The sequence below is a fragment of the Ahaetulla prasina genome, chromosome 2 (genome assembly GCF_028640845.1).
Source record: "Ahaetulla prasina isolate Xishuangbanna chromosome 2, ASM2864084v1, whole genome shotgun sequence".
Classification (NCBI taxonomy): domain Eukaryota; kingdom Metazoa; phylum Chordata; class Lepidosauria; order Squamata; family Colubridae; genus Ahaetulla; species Ahaetulla prasina.
In genome coordinates, this window is record NC_080540.1 from 15,168,630 (window position 1) to 15,191,117 (window position 22,488).

The following is a 22,488-nucleotide window of genomic DNA, read 5'->3' on the forward strand; positions in this document are numbered from 1 at the left end:
GGAAGGACAGTTACTGACAGTTGAGATTAGTTGGGGGTGGGGGATGGAAGAATAAGTTCTGATAGGATGATGAGGGAGGGAATGTAAAGATTGTGTTTCTTTCTAGTCATCTGGTCTCAACACTCTCTGAGAGCCACTGCAATTGCTTGGGGTTTTATTTGTGACTTCAGGGTCACCTGAATTAGAAGTTCCATCTCCCCCGCCATTTAGTATAACTGATGAAGCTTCTCGGGTGGAAAGTGAAACATCTTTTTCTCTCCCCCCCCCATATAATCAATCCAATTGCTTTTTTCGAAACCCTCCATCTTTGAGAAAACTATGACCTGAATGACTGAGAATCTTCATAGACAACTGCTGGGATGAGAGGGATTGAATCAGAATAGAGCTGGAAGGCACCTTGGAGGTCTTCCAGTCCAACCCCCTGCTCATGCAGGAGACCCTATACCATTTCAGATAGATGGCTGCCCAGTTTTTTCTTAAAAGCCTCCAATGATGAAGCATCTCCAACTTCTGAAGACAAGCTGATCTACTGGTTAATTGTTCTCACTGTCAGGAAATTTGTCCTTGTTTCTAGGTTGCATCTCTTCTTCAGTAGTTTTCATCCATTGTTTCTTGTCTTGCCTTCTGGTGCTTTGGAAAATAAGTTGTCGGGGCCTCAGGGAGATGCAAAGGCATTGTCTCCCTAGATCCTACAGAAGAAATTTGAGCAATGACAAAATGGGGAGATCACTGTACAGTTCTACTCCGTCCTCATATCCTTGCTTTGTCTAAGGGCTGAGGTCTCCAGAGGATCCAAATATCTCTGAATTATAGTGGAGATCGGCTGTCCTTCTATTATTTGCCTTCTCTGGGGCATCATTTTCTGCAGAATCTCTCCACCCTTTCTTTTGGCTTTAGGAAAAAGCTCAGCTCACTCTCTGTCATTAAAATGGCTCCACCTTGCTTGTAAGCTGTACTCTTCCCAGCACTGTCACATTCATAATTCTCAGTCTCAATCTCAGTTTCCTTCCAATTTATATTGGAATAATCTATAAATGGGTGGTCTCATATCCTTCCATTCTGCTTGCAAAATAGCCTAAACTGAAATAGCACTGAAAGTGCCAGGTGCATAGCTAGTGCTCCACTAGTGCTCCATTACATGTTTTATCCTTGTTATTTGTGTGTGTTTGTGTGTGTGTAGCTAAGAAAAATTTAAAAGTCAAGAACTGAGCTGCAGTTACCCATCATCTCTGTGATTCCAAAGTGGTCTTTGTGTGACCCCAAATCTATATATTGATTGATCCCAAATATTGATTGATTAATTAATTTATTTATTATAACAAAACAATATAAACACATGAACACAAGGACAGATTAAAACAGTTAAGAACAAAGTGTTTTATTAAATAAATGTTCATCTGTCTTGACTTAAGGCATAATGACTAGCAGAAGCCAATATTTAGGGGCCTAGCCAATCTTTCCCTGCACTTGATTTCCTTGAGGTAGACCTCTCATCTTAAAACTTCTTTCAGGGCTGCTATAAGACGGGGAAGAAAAATCATTTACTTCTTGCTAGAAGGGCTGAAGGTTAAAAAAAAATAATTCTGCCAGGTTATAAGCAATATAAATGAAATGAGGAGTCTGCAGAATGTCAGCGGCCTTGTGTGGTGGAACCCAAAGAAACATATAGTTGTGGGATTGGTTGGTGCCATCAGATCCTTCCTTTCCCTTTTTTAAACTGAGGTTAATTACTCTTGCGTAATTTTAAAACTTTTAATTCCAAAATTTCAACTCCTCAACATTTTAATTTTGATGCAGTTTTATATGATGTTGTTTTACTTTACACCACCCAAAACCCCTCTTTGTGGGAGATGAAAATGTCTCTCAAAATGTGAAATATAAAGAAACAAAATGTGAAAAAGTGGGACCCTGAATTTGTTAGACCTTTGGGCTTTAAACTGCATCAATAAGGGCCTCTGGTGGCGCAACAGGCTAATGCAGCCTATTATTAACAGCAACTGCTTGCAATATTGCAGGTTCAAGTCCCACCAGGCCCAAGGTTGACTCAGCCTTCCATCCTTTATAAGGTAGGTAAAATGAGGACCCAGATTGTTGGGGGGCAATAAGTTGACTTTGTATATAGTATACAAATGGATGAAGACTATTGCTTGACATAGTGTAAGCCGCCCTGAGTCTTCGGAGAAGGGCGGGATATAAATGCAACAAAAAAAAAAAAAATAAATAAATAAAAAAATAAATATAGTTTCCAAAACACAAGAAGAAATAGTTCCAGTTTATTCTGTGCTAATCAGAGCTTGCCTTGAATGTGATGAATCCCACAGGTGAAAAAGAATCCAGAGAAACTGAAACAGGTGAATGGGTGAAGCGAGGATGATCAGAGAAAGAGGCTACTTTACTGGAGACTTAAAAAACAGGTTTAGGCTAAGTGTGTGTGTGTGTGTATGAACTGTGGACTTTTATAGATAACATTCAAGGAAGTGCAGTGGGACCAAATTCACAATACCATGAATACCACTGTTAGATATTTTTATAATCATCAGATTGCCATAATGCACCAGGACATCATGGAGTTTATCTGATTTAGGACCAGCATTTTATGTGAATCCTGTCATAAATCATGTTTTAACACTGCGTCTGACTTATCAAATAATAGGCAGCAAAACATAACTTAGTGTGCTGCGTCAACCTAGTCTCTATTCAAAAGGAACAGAAGATCATGTATTTACCTCCTAGTTTTATACTTTCCACTTATCTACCCAACCCTCCATCCTTCCATCTACCTGTGTAAAACATTAGGTTCCCTTTTTAGAATTTACTATTAGGTACTGCTTGGTATTCATGTCAGGTCTCAGGATAATGATGTAGCATTTGGGGACAAAAATGCAGCCCATTAAGCCCAGGCTGGATGCCAGGATGGAGAAGATCTGCACAGCTACCATGTATTTTCCTTTGGTGCTCAGGTAGGTGGGTACGAAGGAGACCCAAACACTACAGAAAACCAACATGCTGAAGGTGATCAACTTGGCTTCATTGAAGGTCCCTGGCAGCTTGCGTGCTAGGAAAGCCACCAAGAAGCAGATGGCGGCCAGAAGGCCCATGTAACCCAGTGCAGTGTAGAACATGGCGACTGAGCCTTCATTACATTGCAGTAGAATATATCCTGGTTGAGAATGCATGTCAGAGTCTGGGAATGGGGGAGAGATTCCAAGCCATATCATGCAGATGCCCACCTGAATCCCAGAACAGGATACAACAATAGAGTTGGCCAGAGTCTTTCCCAGCCATTTCCTCATCCTGCTACCTGGCTTTGTGGCCAGAAAGGCCACCACCACCATGACAGTCTTTGCCAGCAGTGAAGACACAGCAACAGAGAAAACAATACTGAAGATGCTTTGTCGAAGAAAGCAGGTCACTTTCTCGGGGCGCCCAATGAATAGAAGGGAGGTCAAGAAGGAAAGGAGAAGGGAGATCAGAAGAATGTAGGTAAGGTCTCGGTTGTTGGCTTTGACTATGGGAGTTTCTCTGTATTTAGTGAAGATTCCCAAAACAAAGGCAGTGATTAGGGACAAAGCAAGGGTAAAGGAAGCCAGAATGAGTCCCAACGTTTCTTCATAGGAGAAGAAACTTATACTTTTGGGGATACATTGATTTCGCTTCTCATTGGAATACTGGTCATCTGGACACTTGCTGCAATGGGCTGCATCTGAAAAACATTGGCTAGCATAAATCTGTTTCTGCAGCGGTAGGATTACGAAAAATGCAATTCAAATCAATTATATCTACAATGCACTAAACATCTTTATGATGTGGTGGTAGAGGATTTTGGGAAAGCTGGAGAACTTATTAAAAAAATATTTTCCCACTATACTTCATGAAAAGTGTAATGTAAAAAGTATAAAGTGGGGAAAAAAATTCATGAATGATGAATGAACAATGTGTAATACGGAGGAAGTTCTATGGCATATGGAATTGAATAAAACCAGAAAGGTGAAAGTGTGGTGTTGTCTTCAGAATCCTACTACAGGTTCTTGGTTTCCTTTTTTTCCTCCAGGGCCACCTACCTTCTTCCACTGAGAATGTTCCTTCCATACACAGAGAACAGTCATGGCAGCAAACAGGTGCTCCTTCTCTCACGAGCTTGGCATATCCCGGGTAACAACTTTCTGTACATCTAGAAGAAGGCACTGCCTAAACATAAAAATAATGATAGAAATTAAGGCACCACATGAGTTAGAGTAGAGGGGTTTATTTCAAAGAACCCGTTTCAGGAACCAAGTGTCAGCCCTGGAGGCCATCTTTCTCTTTGGATCTTCAGGGCTGCCATATTTAGTGCATAGGCCTGCTGTGGGAAAATGGGAAGGGGGTTGCATGGACTGGGTAGAGGTAGATAGCCATAACAACATTCTTTTCTGTGAGAGTCAAGGACGTTCAGCCTGCACCTGGAGAGACATGACTGGGAAACATCTCCAGTTGGGAGGATGGATTGATTGGATCATGTGACGGACATGTGGGTGCAGGGAAAGGGACTTTGACTTTCCTTTGGATAGGGGGCTTTCAAATTCAGGTTTTCCCAGATGTGCCAATAGGACATCTCTAATAAAATGGAATTTTGAGGAATTGCCTGCCTCGGAGTCTTACTTGGTTGGGGGTGTTACTTGGAACCCTGACACCAAGGAGCTGAGGAAAAATTGGAGAAAACAAGGAGTACTTGATAGGGCAGTTAGTGATCAGTTTCCCCATCTCCCTTCCTTTCTAATTGGAAGAGGTACCATTGACCTTTAGGGAAAAGGATCTTGGGATAAATTAAAAAAGAAGTTATGGTATGTGTGGGAATACTATATATTTTATATTTCTTTCTAATTTTGCTTTCATAAAAAAATCCCAAAATCTGTCACAGCACATATCAACCGTTTTTGAAAAGAACATTGTTTGATAGCTTATTAATTTTGATATTGTATTTCAGCATAATAATAATGTAGATGGTAAAGGCCTCAATGCAATTTATGGTGTAGCAGGTTCCAGTTTGCGATAAACTACAGAAAAACATCTTAAAATTACAGGATATCTAATGAATTAATGGATTTTTTTAAAAACGTTTCCCTTATTTGGAGGTTATCTCATTTGTCCTGAATGAGAATTTTTACTGAGCAGAACAGTTTGCATATATGGAGATAGTTGGAAGGGTTAAACCCAAGAAGATCAACTACCTTATTAAATGATATTGGCCATTGGATGACACTCTGATTGATGGAGACCTTGATTTCATAAGAAGCTTCCCTTTCTACACTCCCAAATTTTTCCATAGGATAAGACTCTTGGGGAAACATTCTCCAATGCATGATATCAAAATCAGCAGCAGGAACTCCATTTTCATCCAAATAAATGCCGTCCTTGGAAATGTTGTGAAGCTGGAAATTTCTCATGAAGGGATGAAGCTGCGAAGAGATAGAAAATCAAATATTTAGCATACACATCCCCAGTTGAATCTTTGATGTTTTTTCTGGATATTATTCTGGATTGAAAATGCATTGAAAAATTCAACCTTCTTCAGCTCAGCACTTTGGTCTGAAAGAGAATGATTCTGTATTTTCTTTTTTTTAATAAAAGTTTTATTTTCTTTTAATATGATTCTGTATTTTCTAGTAAGTTTCTCTTGCTCCTCCTCTATGGAAAACCAATTTTTTTTTTTACATAAATACCTTTTATTTTATTGAAGGAATCACTAAACTCACCAGTCAAACCATAACTCAACATAATAATTTTAAGAAAAAATTAAAATAAAATAATTTTGAAGTTTTAAAAGTTTACTAAATCTCATTAGATACAAGAGTTTCTCTGTGATAGTGCAAGTGATATTGTTGGTTTTTTATACTGTATCTTTCTATTTCTGTCTCTGTCTTTGTCTCTTTGTCTTTCTCTCTCTCTGTGTGTGTCTGTCTCTCTCTGTCTCTGTCTCTGTCTCTCTCATCTATCTATCTATCTATCTATCTATCTATCTATCTATCTATCTATCTATCTATCTATCTATCTATCTATCATCTATCTATCCATCCATCCATCTATCTATCTATCGTTCCAGCCAGCAGGGAATAAAAATCTCTTTACTAAATTGTTCCTCTGCAAGATGCAAGCCCAATTGTGAATTGTTTGGTGTATTCTAGGGTCCCCACTTAAGTTCTCCCCAGCCTTGAGATAGCATGGCCAGCAACAGCAGGATGTGAAGGGTGAACAGAGAACAATTATATGGAAGCCATAGAGTGGTAAACTAGGCATAATACAAACAGGCATAATACACAGAAGAAAATACACAAAGATCTGCCACTTGTTGGGTCACTTTCTGGACTGTGAAAAATATGAGCTACAGTATCCAGAATGGGAGCCTTCCTGAAGCCAGAAATAGATCAATGAGCCAAAGTAGATCAATGAGAAGAAAAGAAATAATGGTGGAAGCAGCTGGAAGTTGGTGAATAAGAAGTGTCCTATGTAACAGAGGCAATTAAGGGACAAAAGAATAACAAAACATCAGGACCAGATGGATTACCGGCAGAATTTTATAAACATTTACAAGACACTTTGGGTTCATCGGTGTTGGAGGTCTACCATGAAGTATTGTTAGAAGCCAAGATACTGAATACTTGGATGGAAGCAAATATTACTTTAATACAAAAAGAAGATTCAGACTTAACACAGATAAAAAATTATAGGCCAACACCACTGCTAAATGTCGACTATAAAATATATGCACCAATAATAGCTGAGAGACTAAAAAGATTCTTGAATGAATTTATACACCCAGACCAGAATGGATTTTTACCTAAAAAGACAAATTAAAAACAATATGAGAATCATCCTGAATAAGTTGGAGTACATTCTGAAAAGCAAATGGTGTTGAATTTATAAGACACACAGAAAGTATTTGATAACGTAAATTGGCAATTTATGTCATTACAATTAAAATATGTAGACTTTGATGAAAAATTTTACTAATATGATTAAGGCAATATATTCTAAACTAACTGCAAAGGTACCATATTTTTCAGAGTATAAGATGCACTGGAGTATAATACGCACCTTAGTTTTTGGGGAGGAAAATAAGAAAAAAGCGGATTGGCAGGCGGATTGGCCTCCCAGATTACCCCTAATCAGCTGTTCCCAGAAGTGAATTTTAGTAACAGGTTCCTTAGTTTTGAGCTCTGTCCTTTGCTTTTTTTCCTGCCTCTGAAACTCCATTTCAGAAAATACTTTTTTCTGCCTCTGAAAGCCTCTGAAACAGAGCTTCAGAAAAAAAGCCTCTGAAGCTCTGTTTGGGGGCTTCTTTTCTGAAGCTTTGTTTCTGATGCTTTTTTCAGTCTCCTAAATCTCCATTTGGGAAGCTGGGTGGGGCTACATTTGGAGTATAAGACGCATCCAGATTTTCACCCTCTTTTTTGGGGGAAAAAGGTGCGCTTTATACTCCGAAAAATACGGTAACTGTTAATGGGGACATGACAGAGAATTTTAATATAAAGAAAGGCACAAGACAAGGATGCCCTTTGTCCCCTCTACTATTTATATTAACATTAGGAGTGTTAAATAGAAATATTAGACAAGATTCAGAAATAAAATGCATGGAAATAAAAAAAAGACAAATATAAATTACAGGCATTTGCAGATGACTTGGTATTTATTTTAGAAGAACCGCAGGAAACTGGACCCAAATTAATAAAAAAAAATAAAAGAATATGGCGATGTTGCAGGATTGAAAATAAACAAACAGAAAAGTAAGATACTAATCAAAAATCTTACAGATAAGCAGAAAAAAGAATTGATAAAGAAGACAGATATCCAGATAAGAAAGTAAAATACTTAGGAATTTCAATTAACAGCAAGATGCACAACCATTAAAGAAGATAACTATGCTAAGCTAATGCAACAAATTAAACTAAATCTGGAGAAGTGGAAAAATTTGCAATTATCAATGGTAGGAAGAATGGCTACAACAAAAATGAATATCTTGCCGAGGTTATTATCTTTGTTCTAAACAATTCTGATAAAGCTAGGAAAAAAATATTTTGAGGAGCTAAACAAAATGATGTTAAAATATATTTGGCAAGGGAAAAGAGCAAGAATAAGATTGAAAATGCTTCAAGATTCTAAAAATAAAGGGGTTTTTGGGTTGCCAGATTTGGGAGCTTATAGGCCTTATATCAGGCCTCTGTATACACATGGGTGAAAGAATGGATAAATTTGAGGCATAAAAGATTATTAACACTAGAGGGACATGATTGTGTTTGTACAACAGTGGAAAAGCAAAGCGATCCCTACAGATGCAAATGTGATAAAATAAATATTAGCATGCACAGAAATGGATAGATTAACACTCAAAATAAAGGAGAAGGATGAAACAGAATATTTTTTAACAGGGGACTCATTCTATCAACGGTTAGCTGATAGAAACAGAAGTTAGAAACTTAAAAGGTCAAGAGAATGATTATCTATACCAGAGGTCTTCAAACTTGGCAGCTTTAAGACTTGTGGACTTCAACTCCCAGAATTCTCCAGCCAGCTATGCTGGGAGTTGAAGTCCACAAGTCTTAAAGCTGCCAAGTTTGAAGACCTCTGGTCTATACAATGAAGGTATATTAATATGGATAAGCAAATATTATTTCTATGTAATAATCAATGACATAGTAATCCTATGAATATTACTGTTATTACGATTATTGTTTTTCAAAATTAATTGTATAACTGTCTGGTTCGGTTCTGCAACCCAACAAGAAAGACACAGACTTCAGAGGATAATTAGAACTGCAGAAAAAATAATTGCTACCAACCTGCCTTCCATTGAGGACCTGTATACTGCACGAATCAAGAAGAGGGCAGTGAAAATATTTACAGATCCTTCACATCCAGGACATAAACTGTTTCAACTCCTACCCTCAAAACAATGCTATAGAACACTGCACACCAGAACAACTAGACACAAGGACAGTTTTTTCCCAAAGGCCATCACTCTGCTAAACAAATAATTCCCTCAAAACTGTCAAACTATTTACTAAATCTACACTACTATTAATCTTCTCATCATTGCCATCACCAATCTCTTTCCACTTATGACTGTATGACTGTAACTTTGTTGCTGGCAATCCTTATGATTTATATTGATATATTGACCATCATTTGTGTTGTAAATGTTGTACCTTGATGAATGTATCTTTTCTTTTATGTACACTGAGAGCATATGCACCAAGACAAATTTCTTGTGTGTCCAATCACATTTGGCCAATAAAAATTCTATTCTATATTCTATTCTATTCTAATGAGGTTTTTAAAAAAATGTTTATTGAAAAAAATATATAAATAAAATATATAAAATAAGAAGTATCCTGTGTTCCACCACCCTCTTTCTGAATTGGAGGAAGGCAAATACTCAAGAAGAAGGAATGCCAAGGCCTAATAGAGAAGGACCAGCGGTGGTATTCACTTATGTTCCTTACCAGTTAGCAAATGTTTTTTTTTTTTTTGTTTACATTTATACCCCGCCCTTCTCCGAAGACTCAGGGCGGCTTACAGTGTATAATGTGAGCGCATAAGTGGTGGGTTGCCACCGGTTCGGACCGGTTCACAAGAACTGCCCACCAATCTGGACGTCATCAGGAAGCTTCTGCGCATGCTTGTGGTCCTGTTGCGAACCGGTAGTAAAGGTAAGTAGAACCCACCCCTGGGGTGTGCACGGTCCCTCCAAACATGCATGTGCCTTCTGCGCAAGCGCCCGGCCTCAAAAACGTGCTAAATAGGATGGGATAGAGCCGGGGCAGGTTGGCAGGCCCACCCGTTCTTTCTGCTACCAGTTCGGGTGAACCACTCCGAACCGGCTGAAACCACTTCTGAGAAGGACCCAAGAGAAATTCTATCATGTTGTCTATGGCTTAAAAAAATATGGGGATCAAGTCTAATTGATCCTTATAGTACTTATGCTTAGAACTGATTCTGCTCTCTGCCAGAGGCGCTACAGCAGTATGAATTACCCACAAATCAGATGCAGAATACAAATAGTTGAAAACCTTAGGTTGCAGATTCTTATTCTTATTTTCCTATATACTGTATTTGTGTAATAAAATGCTCTTAACAACCTGTAAATAAATTGAATCCTGCAGGGGAGTAGAGGAGAAGTTTTAGCTACCTGTCAGAACCTGATCTGAGGATTGCCGGAGCATCCTGAAAGTTATTTAATTTGCAAATGGGGAAAACTGCTTTGGCAGTATAGAGGTATCTCTGTAATTACAGCATCCCAAACCAGCACAAGTAGTTTTAGTTTGAAAAAGTTACCCTTATTAATCTCCCACACTCACCTGCAGTTATTATATACTGGACAACTGCTGATTGGAATATCACATTCCTCCCTGTATCTAATTTAATATGTAGGAAGTGGAAGGGGAGCATCACTGGAACCTCAAAGGAGAAGTCTTACCTGCCATGACTCTACAATCTGGGGTGACTGATGGTCTCCAACCAGCATCCTCCTCTTACTCAGGTGGGAGGAAGAGGCAGCATTGAGGACGGAGGCCACAGCATAGATTGCTCTGGAAATACCAGAACCATCCTCAATTATCATTCTATCAAGAACATCAAGGGGTGGTAACGCCCAGTTCTCTTTTTCTGTGCATCTATTCCAAACCTTCTTAGACCACACAGGTCTTGAATGGGAACACTGGAATGCTTCTTCTACAAACTGTTTCCCAGTAAGGGAATATGTTTCAAAGTTGCTATATTGTCTCCTGTTTGTCTGGGTTTGGAAGGAAAACAAAACATGTTTACGTTGGAGATCAAAATAATTGGAAAGCATTCTGATGCTTAATTTTGACAAAGTTGTTGCAATCCATACTTTTCCCTCAATGAATAGTTTTTCCCTTTCCTTAACAATGATTACTCCTATTAGTGTTCCCGTGGCCTGAAAATCAAGTTGACAGACTATAACTTTGATGTGAATATTTGTAAGGAGAAGCAACATTTCTTTTTGTTCTTTCCCAAACGCATCTCTGGTGTGTCTATCCACATTCGTTGTTGGGATGGTTTCTGAGCGGACGATGCAAATCCGGTTTTTTACAGCTAGAATTTCCAAGCTTTTTTTAAAGATTTCTCCTCTTTCATTGTCCTGAGAAAGAAGGCCGATCCATGTCCATCGGAAATGCAGGAGCAGCTGGACAATCGCTGAGTAGGGAGGTTCTGGTTTTGGGGTCATGCGATAGAAAAAAGGGAAAAGATGACTTTGCTGAAGTATGTAGCTAATCTCACCGTAGTTGATCTAGGAGGAAAGAAGATATTGGTAGTTTGTGTCACTTTTAATGTTAAATGTCAAATGTTTAAATGTAAGGTACTTTCCCCACCGTTGAGAGAGATTTCCAGAAAACAGAGCTTCCGTAACATATACTGGCTCCCTTGGTGTTCTCTACTCTTGTCCTATTTTTTCCTTTTGACCTAGCAAGCTCTGAAGTAATCTGTGGGTGATCCTCATGTGTGTTCTCATGAAGCAAACCCTTCTCGTAAGATGATTAGGGGACTGGAGGCTAAAACATATGAAAAAACAGTTGCAGGAACTCGGTATGTCTAGTCTGAAAAGAAGGACTAGGGGAGACATGATAGCAGTGTTCCAATATCTCAGGGGCTGCCACAAAGAAGAGGAAGTCAGGCTATTCTCCAAAGCACCTGAGGGTAGAACAAGAAGCAATGGGTGGAAACTAATCAAGGAGAGAAGCAACTTAGAACTAAGGAGAAATTTCCTGACAGTTAGAAAAATTAATAAGTGGAACAACTTGCCTCTAGAAGTTGTAAATGCTCCAACACTAGATATTTTAAAGAAGATATTGGACAATCACCTGTCTGAAATGGTACAGGGTTTTCTACCTGAGCAGGGAGTTGGATTGGAGGACCTCCAAGGTCCCTTCCAACTCTGTTATTCTATTCTATTCTTCCATGCAGATAACCCTAGATGATGGAATGGATGCAATAGGGCACTTTTGTTGCCAACAGCCAAGGCTCACGTGGCCAGTACATGCTCTGTGGGTGACCCATTTAGTCGACCAGACTCTACAAATAATCCAGGTCAGGTAGGCCCATCTTAATAAATTGGAGCAGAGAACTCTCCTGATTTAGTAGGATCGTACAGACAGAAAGAGATTTCTGATGATGAGTGATGACTAAATGCAACACTAATGCAGTGGTGGGTTGTTCCCAGTTCAGTCTGGTTCTTGCGAACTGGTAGTAAAACGACGGGAGACTCTGCCCACCAACCTGGATATCATCCTAGATGATCTGTACACACACAGAAGTGTGTGCGCTCCCATTGTGAACTGGTAGTAAAGGTAAGTAGAACCTCCCCCCTGCACTAATGTGAATCTGTAGCCTCCCTATGAATCAAAATATCTGTTATTTACTTTACAAAGTAATGATTTTACTTTACAAAGCCAGAGCATGACCACACTTGGAATACTGCATCCAGTTTTGGTCACCACAAGAACGGTTGCAGGAGTTGGGTACATCTAGTCTAGTGAAAAGAAGGACTAGGGGTGACATAATAGCAATGTTCCAATATTTGAGGGATTGTCACAAGATGACAAACTATTTTCCAAAGCACCAAAAGGTAAGCCAAGAAACAATGTATAGTGTCGTGTCCCACTCTCCGCTGACGACCGGGTCAGGGAAATCCGAATCAGGCGTGCCTCTGTAGTTCTGCCAAAGTCCTAGCAAAGTTCTCAAGGCAGGCAGGAGACCAGAAAGTGACTTCAGCAAGATATATTAGACTTTGCCTGACTCAGAGAATGCCAGAAAGCAGATCCTTTATATAGGCCATGGGGTGTGGCTCCATGACTCAGCACTTATCCAGGCCTGCCCCTCCCTTCCTTCTGTCGCCGCCGCCTATCAATTCTTCTGACGCGAGGGTCACTCCAGTCTGCAGCTGTTGGCAATTGATCTTCCTCAGGCTCACATGCTGTGGGGGAGGGGGAGGGGTCTAGTTGCTCCGTTTGCCTGGGCATGGAGCCAGAGCTGGGGGCTGGAGGTACTTCTTCCTCCTCAGCCTGTCTGGGCATGGAGCCAGAGCTGGGGGCTGGAGGTATACTAGGACATTCCTCAGCGTTCAGAAGCAGATAAGAAGGCCCCGGCTGCGGTGAAAGCGGGCGAGACACAACATATAGAAACTAATCAAGAAGAGAAGCAACTATGGCATTAAGAAGAAAGTTTCTAACGGGGAGAACAATTGAGTAGTGGAACAGCTTGTCTTCAGAGGTTGTGGGTGCCCCATCACTGGAGGTTTTCAAGAAGAGATCTTGGATAATCATTTGTCTCAAATGGTATAGGATCTCCTGCTTATGCAGGGAGTTGGACTCAAGGTCCCTTCCAACTCTGTTATTCTATGTTCTACTGTACATTTTTTACTAGGGCTCTGCACATCAATAGGCGTTTGAACAACTGAAGGCAGATATTATGCAGTCTCTAGCCAGCTGTAGCAACCCATGCTTACCTTTATATTAAATAAACCGGCTTGTTTTGTTATAAAAAGTATAAACAAATAGTCAAACGCTGCAGTCTCCTGAATCAGGAGCAGGAATAGCTAATTATAGACTCAGACATCTGAGACGCAGAAGCCAGTCTAACAACCTCACTCTAAAGCACTCAAGATAAGTGTCAGTGTGGCAAGCTCCTGTTCATAAAGAAGACAATAAATTTAGGAGGACATACTTTGCACCGTTTGACAGAATACCAAAAACAGTGTTGAAGCTGCTGCCTGGATGGGCCCTTAAGCTCTCCAAGCACTTCTGTGGTTTTCTGTGACCGATTCACGTTTCCTTCATATTTTTTTCTTTTGCAATTTGAGCCCCAGATCCATTTTTTTTAAAAAAAAGAGGAATTTCACAGTTATGAGAGTTATTGTTAGATCTAGACTGCCTCCTGGATCTCCCATCACTGTAGGTTTTGAAGGAAAATTTAGAAAACCCTTTGCAGTGGTCTGAGGATGTCTGTTCTGGGCAGGGAATTAGGCTACAGCCTCTTTTAAGTTTTTTTTTTATTTACATTTATATCCCGCCCTTCTCCGAAGACTCAGGGCGGCTTACAGTGTGTAAGGCAATAGTCTCATTCTATTTGTATATTTACAAAGTCATCTCATTGCCCCCCCAATAATCTGGGTCCTCATTTTACCTACCTTATAAAGAATGGAAGGCTGAGTCAATCTTGGACCTGGTGGGACTAGAACCTGCAGTAATTGCAGGCAGCTGTGTTTTAATAACAGGCTTCTTACAGCCTGAGCCACACCACGGCCCTCACTTTTCACTCTATGTATCTGTAAACAAACCCACCTCACCAACTTTTCAATTTGAAACTAACTATTTACCACCTATGTACCAACTATTTATATTCTTGACTCTCTTTTTTCTGATTGCCATTAATCCAACTGATTTTAATATTACTTGAAACATAGTCAACTTATACTTTCCCCAAAGTGGGCAGATGGCCACTGTTAACTGTTAAGAAGTTAAGACTCTAGAAAGAGTGCAGAGAAGAGCAACACGGATGATTAGAGGACTGGAGGCTGAAACATATCAAGAACGGTTGCTGGAATTGAGTATGTCTAGTTTGATGAAAAGAAGAACTAGGGGAGACAGGATAGCAGTGTTCCAATATCTCAGCGGCTGCCACAAAGAAGAGGGAGTCAAACTATTCTCCAAAGCACCAGAAGGCAGGATCTTATTATTATTAACTTATAGAATCTTATTATTATTAACTTATAGATCTTATTATTATTAACTTATAGAATCATCTATTGCAATGTCCTTCCTGTTGAAGACTACTTCAGCTTCAATCATAACAATACAAGAGCTAACAATAGATTTAAACTCAATGTTAACCGTTTCAATCTTGATTGCAGAAAATATGACTTCAGTAACAGTTATTAATGCTTGGAATACACTACCTGACTCTGTAGTCTCTTCTCAAAATCCTCAAAGCTTTAACCAAAAACTCTCAACTATTGACTTCACCCCATTCCTAAGAGGTCTATAAGGGGCTTGCATAAGAGCACAAACGTGCCTACCGTTCCTGTCCTATTGTTTCCTTTCATTATATCCAATTAATATAGTTATCACATACTTATGCTCATATATATGCTTATATATTATACAGTTATTTTCATGCTTATGCTTATATATACTGTTGTGACAAAATAACTAAATAAATAAAATAAAATAAGAGGCAGTGGGTGGAAACTAATCAAGGAGAGAAGCAACTTAGAACTAAGGAGAAATTTTCTGATAGAACAATTAATCAGTGGAACAACTTGCCTCCAGAAGTTGTGAATTCTCCAACACTGGAAGTTTTTAAGAAGATGTTGGATAATCATTTGTCTAAAATGGTATATAGGGTTTCCTGCTGAGCAGGGGGTTGGACTTGAAGGCATCCAAAGTCCCTTCCAACTCTGTTATTCTATTCTATTCTAACTAGCATTATCCTGGATTTTTGAACAAACACACATTTTTTGCAACTGGTCACATTCTACTATTCCCTTGCTCCAAGGATTTGTGCACCTTAACTTTTCCCTATCCTTTCTCCAATTTTACTAGACAGTCATACCATGGGACCCAAGGTCATCTACATTCTGTTTTGCTTCTTTGAAAAAAGACTCTTCAGTGGCAATCAATTCCATTTATTACAGTCATAGACCAGAACAAATAAAAACACTCAGTAATATACAATTAACAATTCTAGTATAAAATAATAAATAACAACTAAAATAGATGGTAAAATCCAGTCTATCAATTATACGTGGTCTAACTTTAGTAAAATTACAATCCATAAGATGTGTGGCCTGTTGTCAGTTTGATACTAAAAGGGAAAGGAATAAGCAGTGCAAAGGGTTTGCCACACTTGTTGAACAGAATAGAATAGAATAGAATAGAATAGAATAGAATAGAATAGAATAGAATAGAATAGAATAGAATAGAATTCTTTATTGGCCAAGTGTGATTGGACACACAAGGAATTTGTCTTGGGTGCATAAGCTCTCATTGTACATAAAAGGAAAGATACATTCATCAAGAGTCATAAGGTACATAATCATAAGAATAATAAAATTATATAATATAACTCTTCAGTGGCAGAAATGGAGAAGTCACAAAGCCTAAACATTGTTTCCAAGCCATGTTGTGACAGGGAGATAAAAGAATTATATATGTACTTTATGAAAATAAAATTATTACCTAATCCCTGCCTCCATTAAGCTCATTTTAGCTTCATACCTGTGGAATTTTGTAGATGCCCAGGACAGTAGAAATATGACCAAAGAGTTCAGAATCCGTGTTTTCAAGAACTGCCAGGATATTCCTTTGTCTTCCACATCTGTAATTTGGGACATTCTCCTGCCCTGTAGACAGCAAATCCATCATGACCTCATATGTTACTCTTGCACTCAAGAAGTTATCATAGATGTTGTAGCCCAGGGTGATGTTAGGTAAGAGCCTAGGATTCTGGTTGATCTTATGAACAGCCGAGAAGAAGAGCAGGATGTGGTTGAATATTGCTGATGCACTGCAAAAAAAGATTTATCTATACAACATTACTAAGCAGCTCAAACCCATTCATAAAACCTGGTTAGAAATATAGTCTTTCATTTAAAGCTAGGCCAGACATTCTCACAGTTCAATCCATCCTAGTCCAATCCTTGAAGAAGTGGGGTCTTGGCAAAGGTAAAGGTTCTCCTCGCACATATGTGCTAGTCGTTCCTGACTCTATAAGGTGGTGCTCACCTCCGTTTCAAAGCCGAAGAGTCAGTATTGTCCGAAAACATCTCCATGGTCATGTGGCCGGCATGACTAAACACTGAAGGCTCATAGAATGCTGTTACCTTCCCACCAAAGGTGGTCCCTATTTTTCTACTTGCATTTTTTATGTGCTGTTGAACTGCTAGGTTGGCAGAAGCTGGGACAAGTAGCAGGAGCTCACCCCGTTATGCGGCGCTAGGGATTTAAACCCCTGAACAACTGCCGAAATTTTGATTGACAAGCTGAGTCACCTTGTCCCTTATGCCACCGCATCCCTTATGGGGTCTTTGTAGACCTCTAGAATTCTTAAAGGAGAGTTTTACCACATGTACATAAATGTTCTCATAATATTATTCCTTCCTATTATTCCACCTAAAAAGTGACATTTTGACGGATTCAAGAGCTGGATTTAGGCTTGAGCAAGTGATATTATCTGCCCACTATTCCACAAGCCATCTTTAGATCCAGATATGGTTTTGCTGCAGAATATTGATGTCTTTGGATTTTGCTGCCCTTTACTTAAAAAAAAAGCTTTAATGTGATACTCTATAGCTAAAACATGAGCTGATTATGTAAGGGGTCTCTTCTCTGTGAATTTTGTTTTTAAAAGTTATTTTTATTTAATGGAAAAGTAAAACAGAAGCCACAACATTTATAAAACTGTAAAAGGCATCAGTTGGAAAGAAATCTAGTTTAACAAAAAGAAGGACTAGGGGAGACATGATAGCTGTGTTCCAATATCTCAGGGGCTGCCACAAAGAAAAGGGAGTCGGGCTGTTCTCCAAAGTACCTGAGGGTAGAACAAGAAGCAATGGGTGGAAACTGATCAAAGAAAGAAGCAACTTAGAACTAAGGAGAAATTTCCTGACGGTTAGAACAATTAATAAGTGGAACGACTTGCCTTCAGAAGTTGTGAATGCTCCAACACTGAAAATTTTTAAGAAAATGTTGGATAACCATCTAACTGAGATGATGTAGGGTTTCCTGCCTGGGCAGGGGGTTGGACTAGAAGGCCTCTAAGGTCCCTTCCAACTCTGTTGTTATGTTATGTTATGTTAAATGTTGGAAAAGGAGACCAGAAGGACAGAGAGCGAAGTAGGAAAAGAGATGAGATTGTGGGAAGCTCAAGAGGTTGCCTTCAGCACAAAGGTACTGAGCCCCTTGACTGTGAGATTGTGGGCAGCTATATGTAGAAATAGATAAACCAAGAAAATAAATATTTGCACAGTATCAAGGAAATCATATTGCGAACAGGAAGAGCCTCACCCAGGCAAGGGTCGTGTTAGAAGAGCACTACCAAAATTGCTTAAGACTGACTTTTGCAGAAGAACTGAAAAGGAACTTTGCACGCTCAGCTTTTCAAGAGTCTTCATGTACTCCAGGAGCCTTTTCTCTAAAGCAAACTGGGAGAAGCACTAATTTATTTATTTATTTTTTATTTTATTCGATTTTTATACCGCCCTTCTCCCGAAGGACTCAGGGCGGTGTACAGCCAAATAAAAATCCACAATATACACTTTAAAACAAGACTAAAACAAAACATATTACAAGATGGCCAAAATTTAAAACAGTTTAAAACCCTAAAATATAAATAACCCCAGTTAAAATTTAGTAAAACTTCTAAGCCAGTCCCGCTTGAATAAATAGGTGCGTTTTCAGCTCACGGTGAAAAGTCCAAAGAACAGGCACTTGACGTAAACCAGGGGGAAGTTCGTTCCAAAGCGTAGGAGCTCCAACAGAGAAGGCCCTATCCCTGGGGGCCACCAGCCGACATTGTTTGGCGGACGGCACCCTGAGAAGACCCTCTCTGTGTGAGCGTACGGGTTGGTGGGAGGCATGAGGTAACAGCAGGCGGTCCCGTAAGTACCCGGGCCCTAAGCCATGGAGCGCTTTAAAGGTGGTAACCAGAATCTTAAAGCGCACCCGAAAGACCACAGGGAGCCAGTGCAAACTGCACATGATCTGAACTTCTCAAGATGAGAAGTTGGGAAAAAGGGAAAACACAGGAGAGGGTGAGCTCAGTCACAAGAATCCGGTACATGCCAAAAAAACTTACCTTCTCAATCTGTGGATTGGAGTCTGTGAGAAAATATGCGGGAAAAATGCAGCAACTATTTTGGATGTTATTCCAGTAATCAGGTAGTCTCCTGGCTTGTAGTAATTAAATTCCTCAAACTCATTAAATTCATCTGTTGTCATCTGCAGTGGACACTTCATCTGCATTATAGCACTGGAAAATTGGGAGAGAAACAGAAGGAAAAAGAGCTTCATTTGCTGCTGCAGCAATGGACATATAATGATGGAGATCTTTCCTACAGGCTCTTCTTTGGCACAGTGTTAGATCTCATTGCTCACAAAAGAGGATCAACTGCATTGGAAAATTTCAAGTTTCATCTCAGATCTGGAAGAGAAATCTGTAATTTCTGACCAGCACGATGCCTGCCTAATTCTACCTCTACTCTCAGCAGTGCCAGAGGTAGATAACCAGATTTTGAGTTGCCCTTTATGGTGGCATTGCTTTAAAACTAAAGATGGTGGTGGAAACCCCAAACAAAATAAATAACCATCGTTTTAATAATTAGAAAGGGAATTGGGAATGACTGTTGCTTTAGAGGTGTGCAGCTGGAAAAAAAAAAGCAATTTTGCATTCCTCAGGGGCATAGTCCTAGTTTAAGTGTTACCAAAGAAATATCAGAGCTAGACTGTGTTGTTTCTCTGTGTCATTTATGTGGGTATATGCTAGGGGTGGGTTCTATTTTTTTTTACTACCGGTTCTGTGGGTGTGGCTTATTTTGTGGGCGTGGCTTGATGGTCATGTGACAGTGGGTGTGGCTTGATGGTCATATGACTGGGTAGGCGTGGCCAACTCAATATCTCTCATGTCAAGGGGTACCTCGCCTGGCCCCTCCTTTCCCAGCCATTCCTTGTCACACCCAGCCTCAACGTATCTATAGTTCTGCAAAAATGTTCACCTTTTTTCAACTTTATTATCTACATACTATAGATCAGGGGTCTCCAAACTTGGCCACTTTAAGACTTATGGACTTCAACTCCCAGAATTCCTCAGCCAGCTTTGCTGTCTTAAAGTCTTAAAGTGGCCAAGGTTAGAGACCTCTGCTATAGATGCACTTTCATGGACCACTGAAAGGAGGAAATGGCTCACATGTTTTGCCCAAGAGTGTGATAGGCAACAGGCTTTTAAGGGGCTGCTAGAAAGAAGGGGGGAGGAAGTATTTTCCAAAGCACCAGAAGGCAAAACAAGAAGCAATGGATGGAAACTCAACAAAGAGAGAAGCAACCTAAAACTAAGGACAAACTTCCTGACAGTGTGAACCTATATAGGTTTCAGTCATAATTTCACATATAAAATAGCCATTCATGTAATACAACCTGCATATTGTTCAAAACAATCATTAGTATTATGGCTGATGTTCGACAGCAAGCCTAAAATCCCCATTCCCTCCCCACTCCAGGAGAAGGTTACTTCAAAATCCCCATTTCCTCCCCACCCCACTAATCTGTTCTGGGAAGGAATCAAACTCCCCCCTCTTCATTTCCCAAATAAAATATCCCAGATAATTAAGGAATAATCAAGCTGCTAGCAAGGAACCTGCCTGGAATTCCACATTCCTGCATAAAGGAAACTTTGTAAGCAGAAAACAGCTACCGGTGCTTACAGATAATATAAAGTGGAAGCCGGAAGTTCGGCTCCATTTATAAGCAGGCAGAAAACTCATTCAAGACAGGATACTTCACAATGGAAATCGCCCAAACCTTTCTAGAAACACAAAGTCCATGTTGTACAAACCCCAAAACTTCAAAAACATTGAACCATATAAGAATTCCTTCTCTTATCCAGTTTGTTGTTCAGCTGACCCAGAAAGGAGCTTCTAGCCGCTCTGTCAATTTAAAACGACAGCGTTTCCCACCCCACCTTCTTCTTTGCCAAGCGATCTCCTGGCTGAGAAGTGAGCTGATCAGTTGGGAGGCTTCTTGGCTTCTCAATTTAAAGGGACAGTGTCTTGTTTTTTTCCCCTCTTCTTCGACAAGTGAATCTTGATTTTTTTTCTTCTAGCCGATCAGCTGGGAGTCGGGAGGCAGCAAGAGATTGGGGGTGGGGCCAGGCAGAATTTTTACTACCGGTTCTCCGAACTACTCAAAATGTTTACTACCGGTTCCTGTGAACTGGGGAGAACTGGTAGCAACCCTCTACTGGTATATGCATAATTTATAATATTTATTTATACACACACACACACACACACACACGTATGTATGCACATATACATACATACATACATACATACATATACACACACAGAGTATATCACACACACACACACGTATTTATGTGTGTGTGTGTGTGTGTGTGTGTGTGTGTGTGTGTGTGTATATATATATATATATTTCTCCCAGAAGCACAAAGCTGAAGCCTGAAGATGACGAATGAGACTTCGTCAAAACGTTGCCAAGACACTTCCAATTTTACACGGGAGAAAACCCGAATAACCAAAGACCTACATACAAACACCCGCGAAAACCTCAGAAAACATATATATATATATATATATATATACACACACACACACCTGAATAACCAAAGACCTACATACAAACACCCACGAAAACCTCAGAAAACAAATATTGCACCTCTACGGGGAGGAAATCCACCATCTGACCAGGACCTATGAAAAACTAGAAGTCCAAAGAGCTTCCATTTTATGTGACCTTGCATTCCTACGAAACTGCCGAGATCAAAATTTAATCCCCACATGCTTCCAATTGAAATTCCACTCCAACTCTGCAGCTGCCAAACGCATCCTAAAAAGAACAGAATTGGCCCTAATCAGAAATGAACTTCACACAAAAAGATTCCTCCTAGATCAAATCAACAAAGATCTCCTCACACTTCATCTCAAACTCAGCAACAAGATCCACCCTGCACTTTGGGACAAATCCAAACAACTCGCCGTCTGGAGAGCCGAAACACAGATCACCCTCAAGGCAGACACACACACCAACAAACTCCAAAGACTACAAGAACGCCAGAAACAAACCCCTCCCCCCTCACAGCCACACATGAAACAAACAGTACATAACATCTCAGATAGGATCCTCACCAAAGCTGAAACCGATGTCCTTTCCAAAGGATTCAACTTTGCAGTCACTCCCAAATACATCCCCACTGAAAACATTATATGCGGAGTAGAAACCAGCCTGACCAAAATCAACCCCGATGATGCTAAAAAAATCAGACTTGAAATCACCAACATCCTCTGCAGCAGCAAGCCACCCAAAAGCAACTTACCCAAAGAGGAACAGACAGCACTACTTAACCTGAAAAAAGACACCAGCATAATAATCCTACCAGCAGACAAGGGCAACGCCACGGTGGTTATGAACACATCTGACTACCAAACCAAATTAACCAACCTACTCCAAGACCCTGCATACAAGCCCATAAAAACAGACCCTACCACCTACTTAGAAAAAACCACTAGATCCAAAATAAAAGCCTCCCCCATCAGCGAAGAAATCCAACAAAGAATCATTCCCAGAGAGAAATCATCCAGATGCCCTAAGCTCTATGGTCTCCCCAAGATACACAAAGAAGGAACCCCACTCAGACCCATAGTCAGCTCCATAGGCTCACCTCTACAAAACCTAGCCAAATTTCTCGCCAAACAACTACAGCCCT

General features: G+C 39.9%; 1 protein-coding gene across 1 annotated transcript; it reads right to left on the reverse strand.

Moving 5' to 3' along the window:
- Positions 1-2,792: 2,792 nt before the first annotated feature.
- Positions 2,793-20,587, reverse strand: LOC131190384 (vomeronasal type-2 receptor 26-like). The gene is made up of 6 exons (XM_058167703.1): positions 20,565-20,587; positions 18,847-19,020; positions 16,269-16,557; positions 10,451-11,284; positions 5,208-5,435; positions 2,793-3,734 (listed from the first exon to the last, which is right to left on the reverse strand). The coding sequence occupies exons 1-6, from the start codon at positions 20,585-20,587 to the stop codon at positions 2,793-2,795; spliced, it is 2,490 nt and encodes an 829-aa protein (XP_058023686.1).
- Between the last annotated feature and the right edge of the window lie 1,901 nt (positions 20,588-22,488).

Coding starts and splice junctions, on each gene's coding strand:
- LOC131190384 (XM_058167703.1), bottom strand. CDS start 20,587: ATGGACTTTGTGTTTCTAGAAAG. Junction 19,021..20,564: donor GACTTTGTGTTTCTAGAAAG/GTTTGGGCGATT, acceptor CCAATTTTCCAG/TGCTATAATGCAGATGAAGT. Junction 5,436..10,450: donor AGATTGTAGAGTCATGGCAG/GTAAGACTTCTC, acceptor ATCTCTTCGCAG/CTTCATCCCTTCATGAGAAA.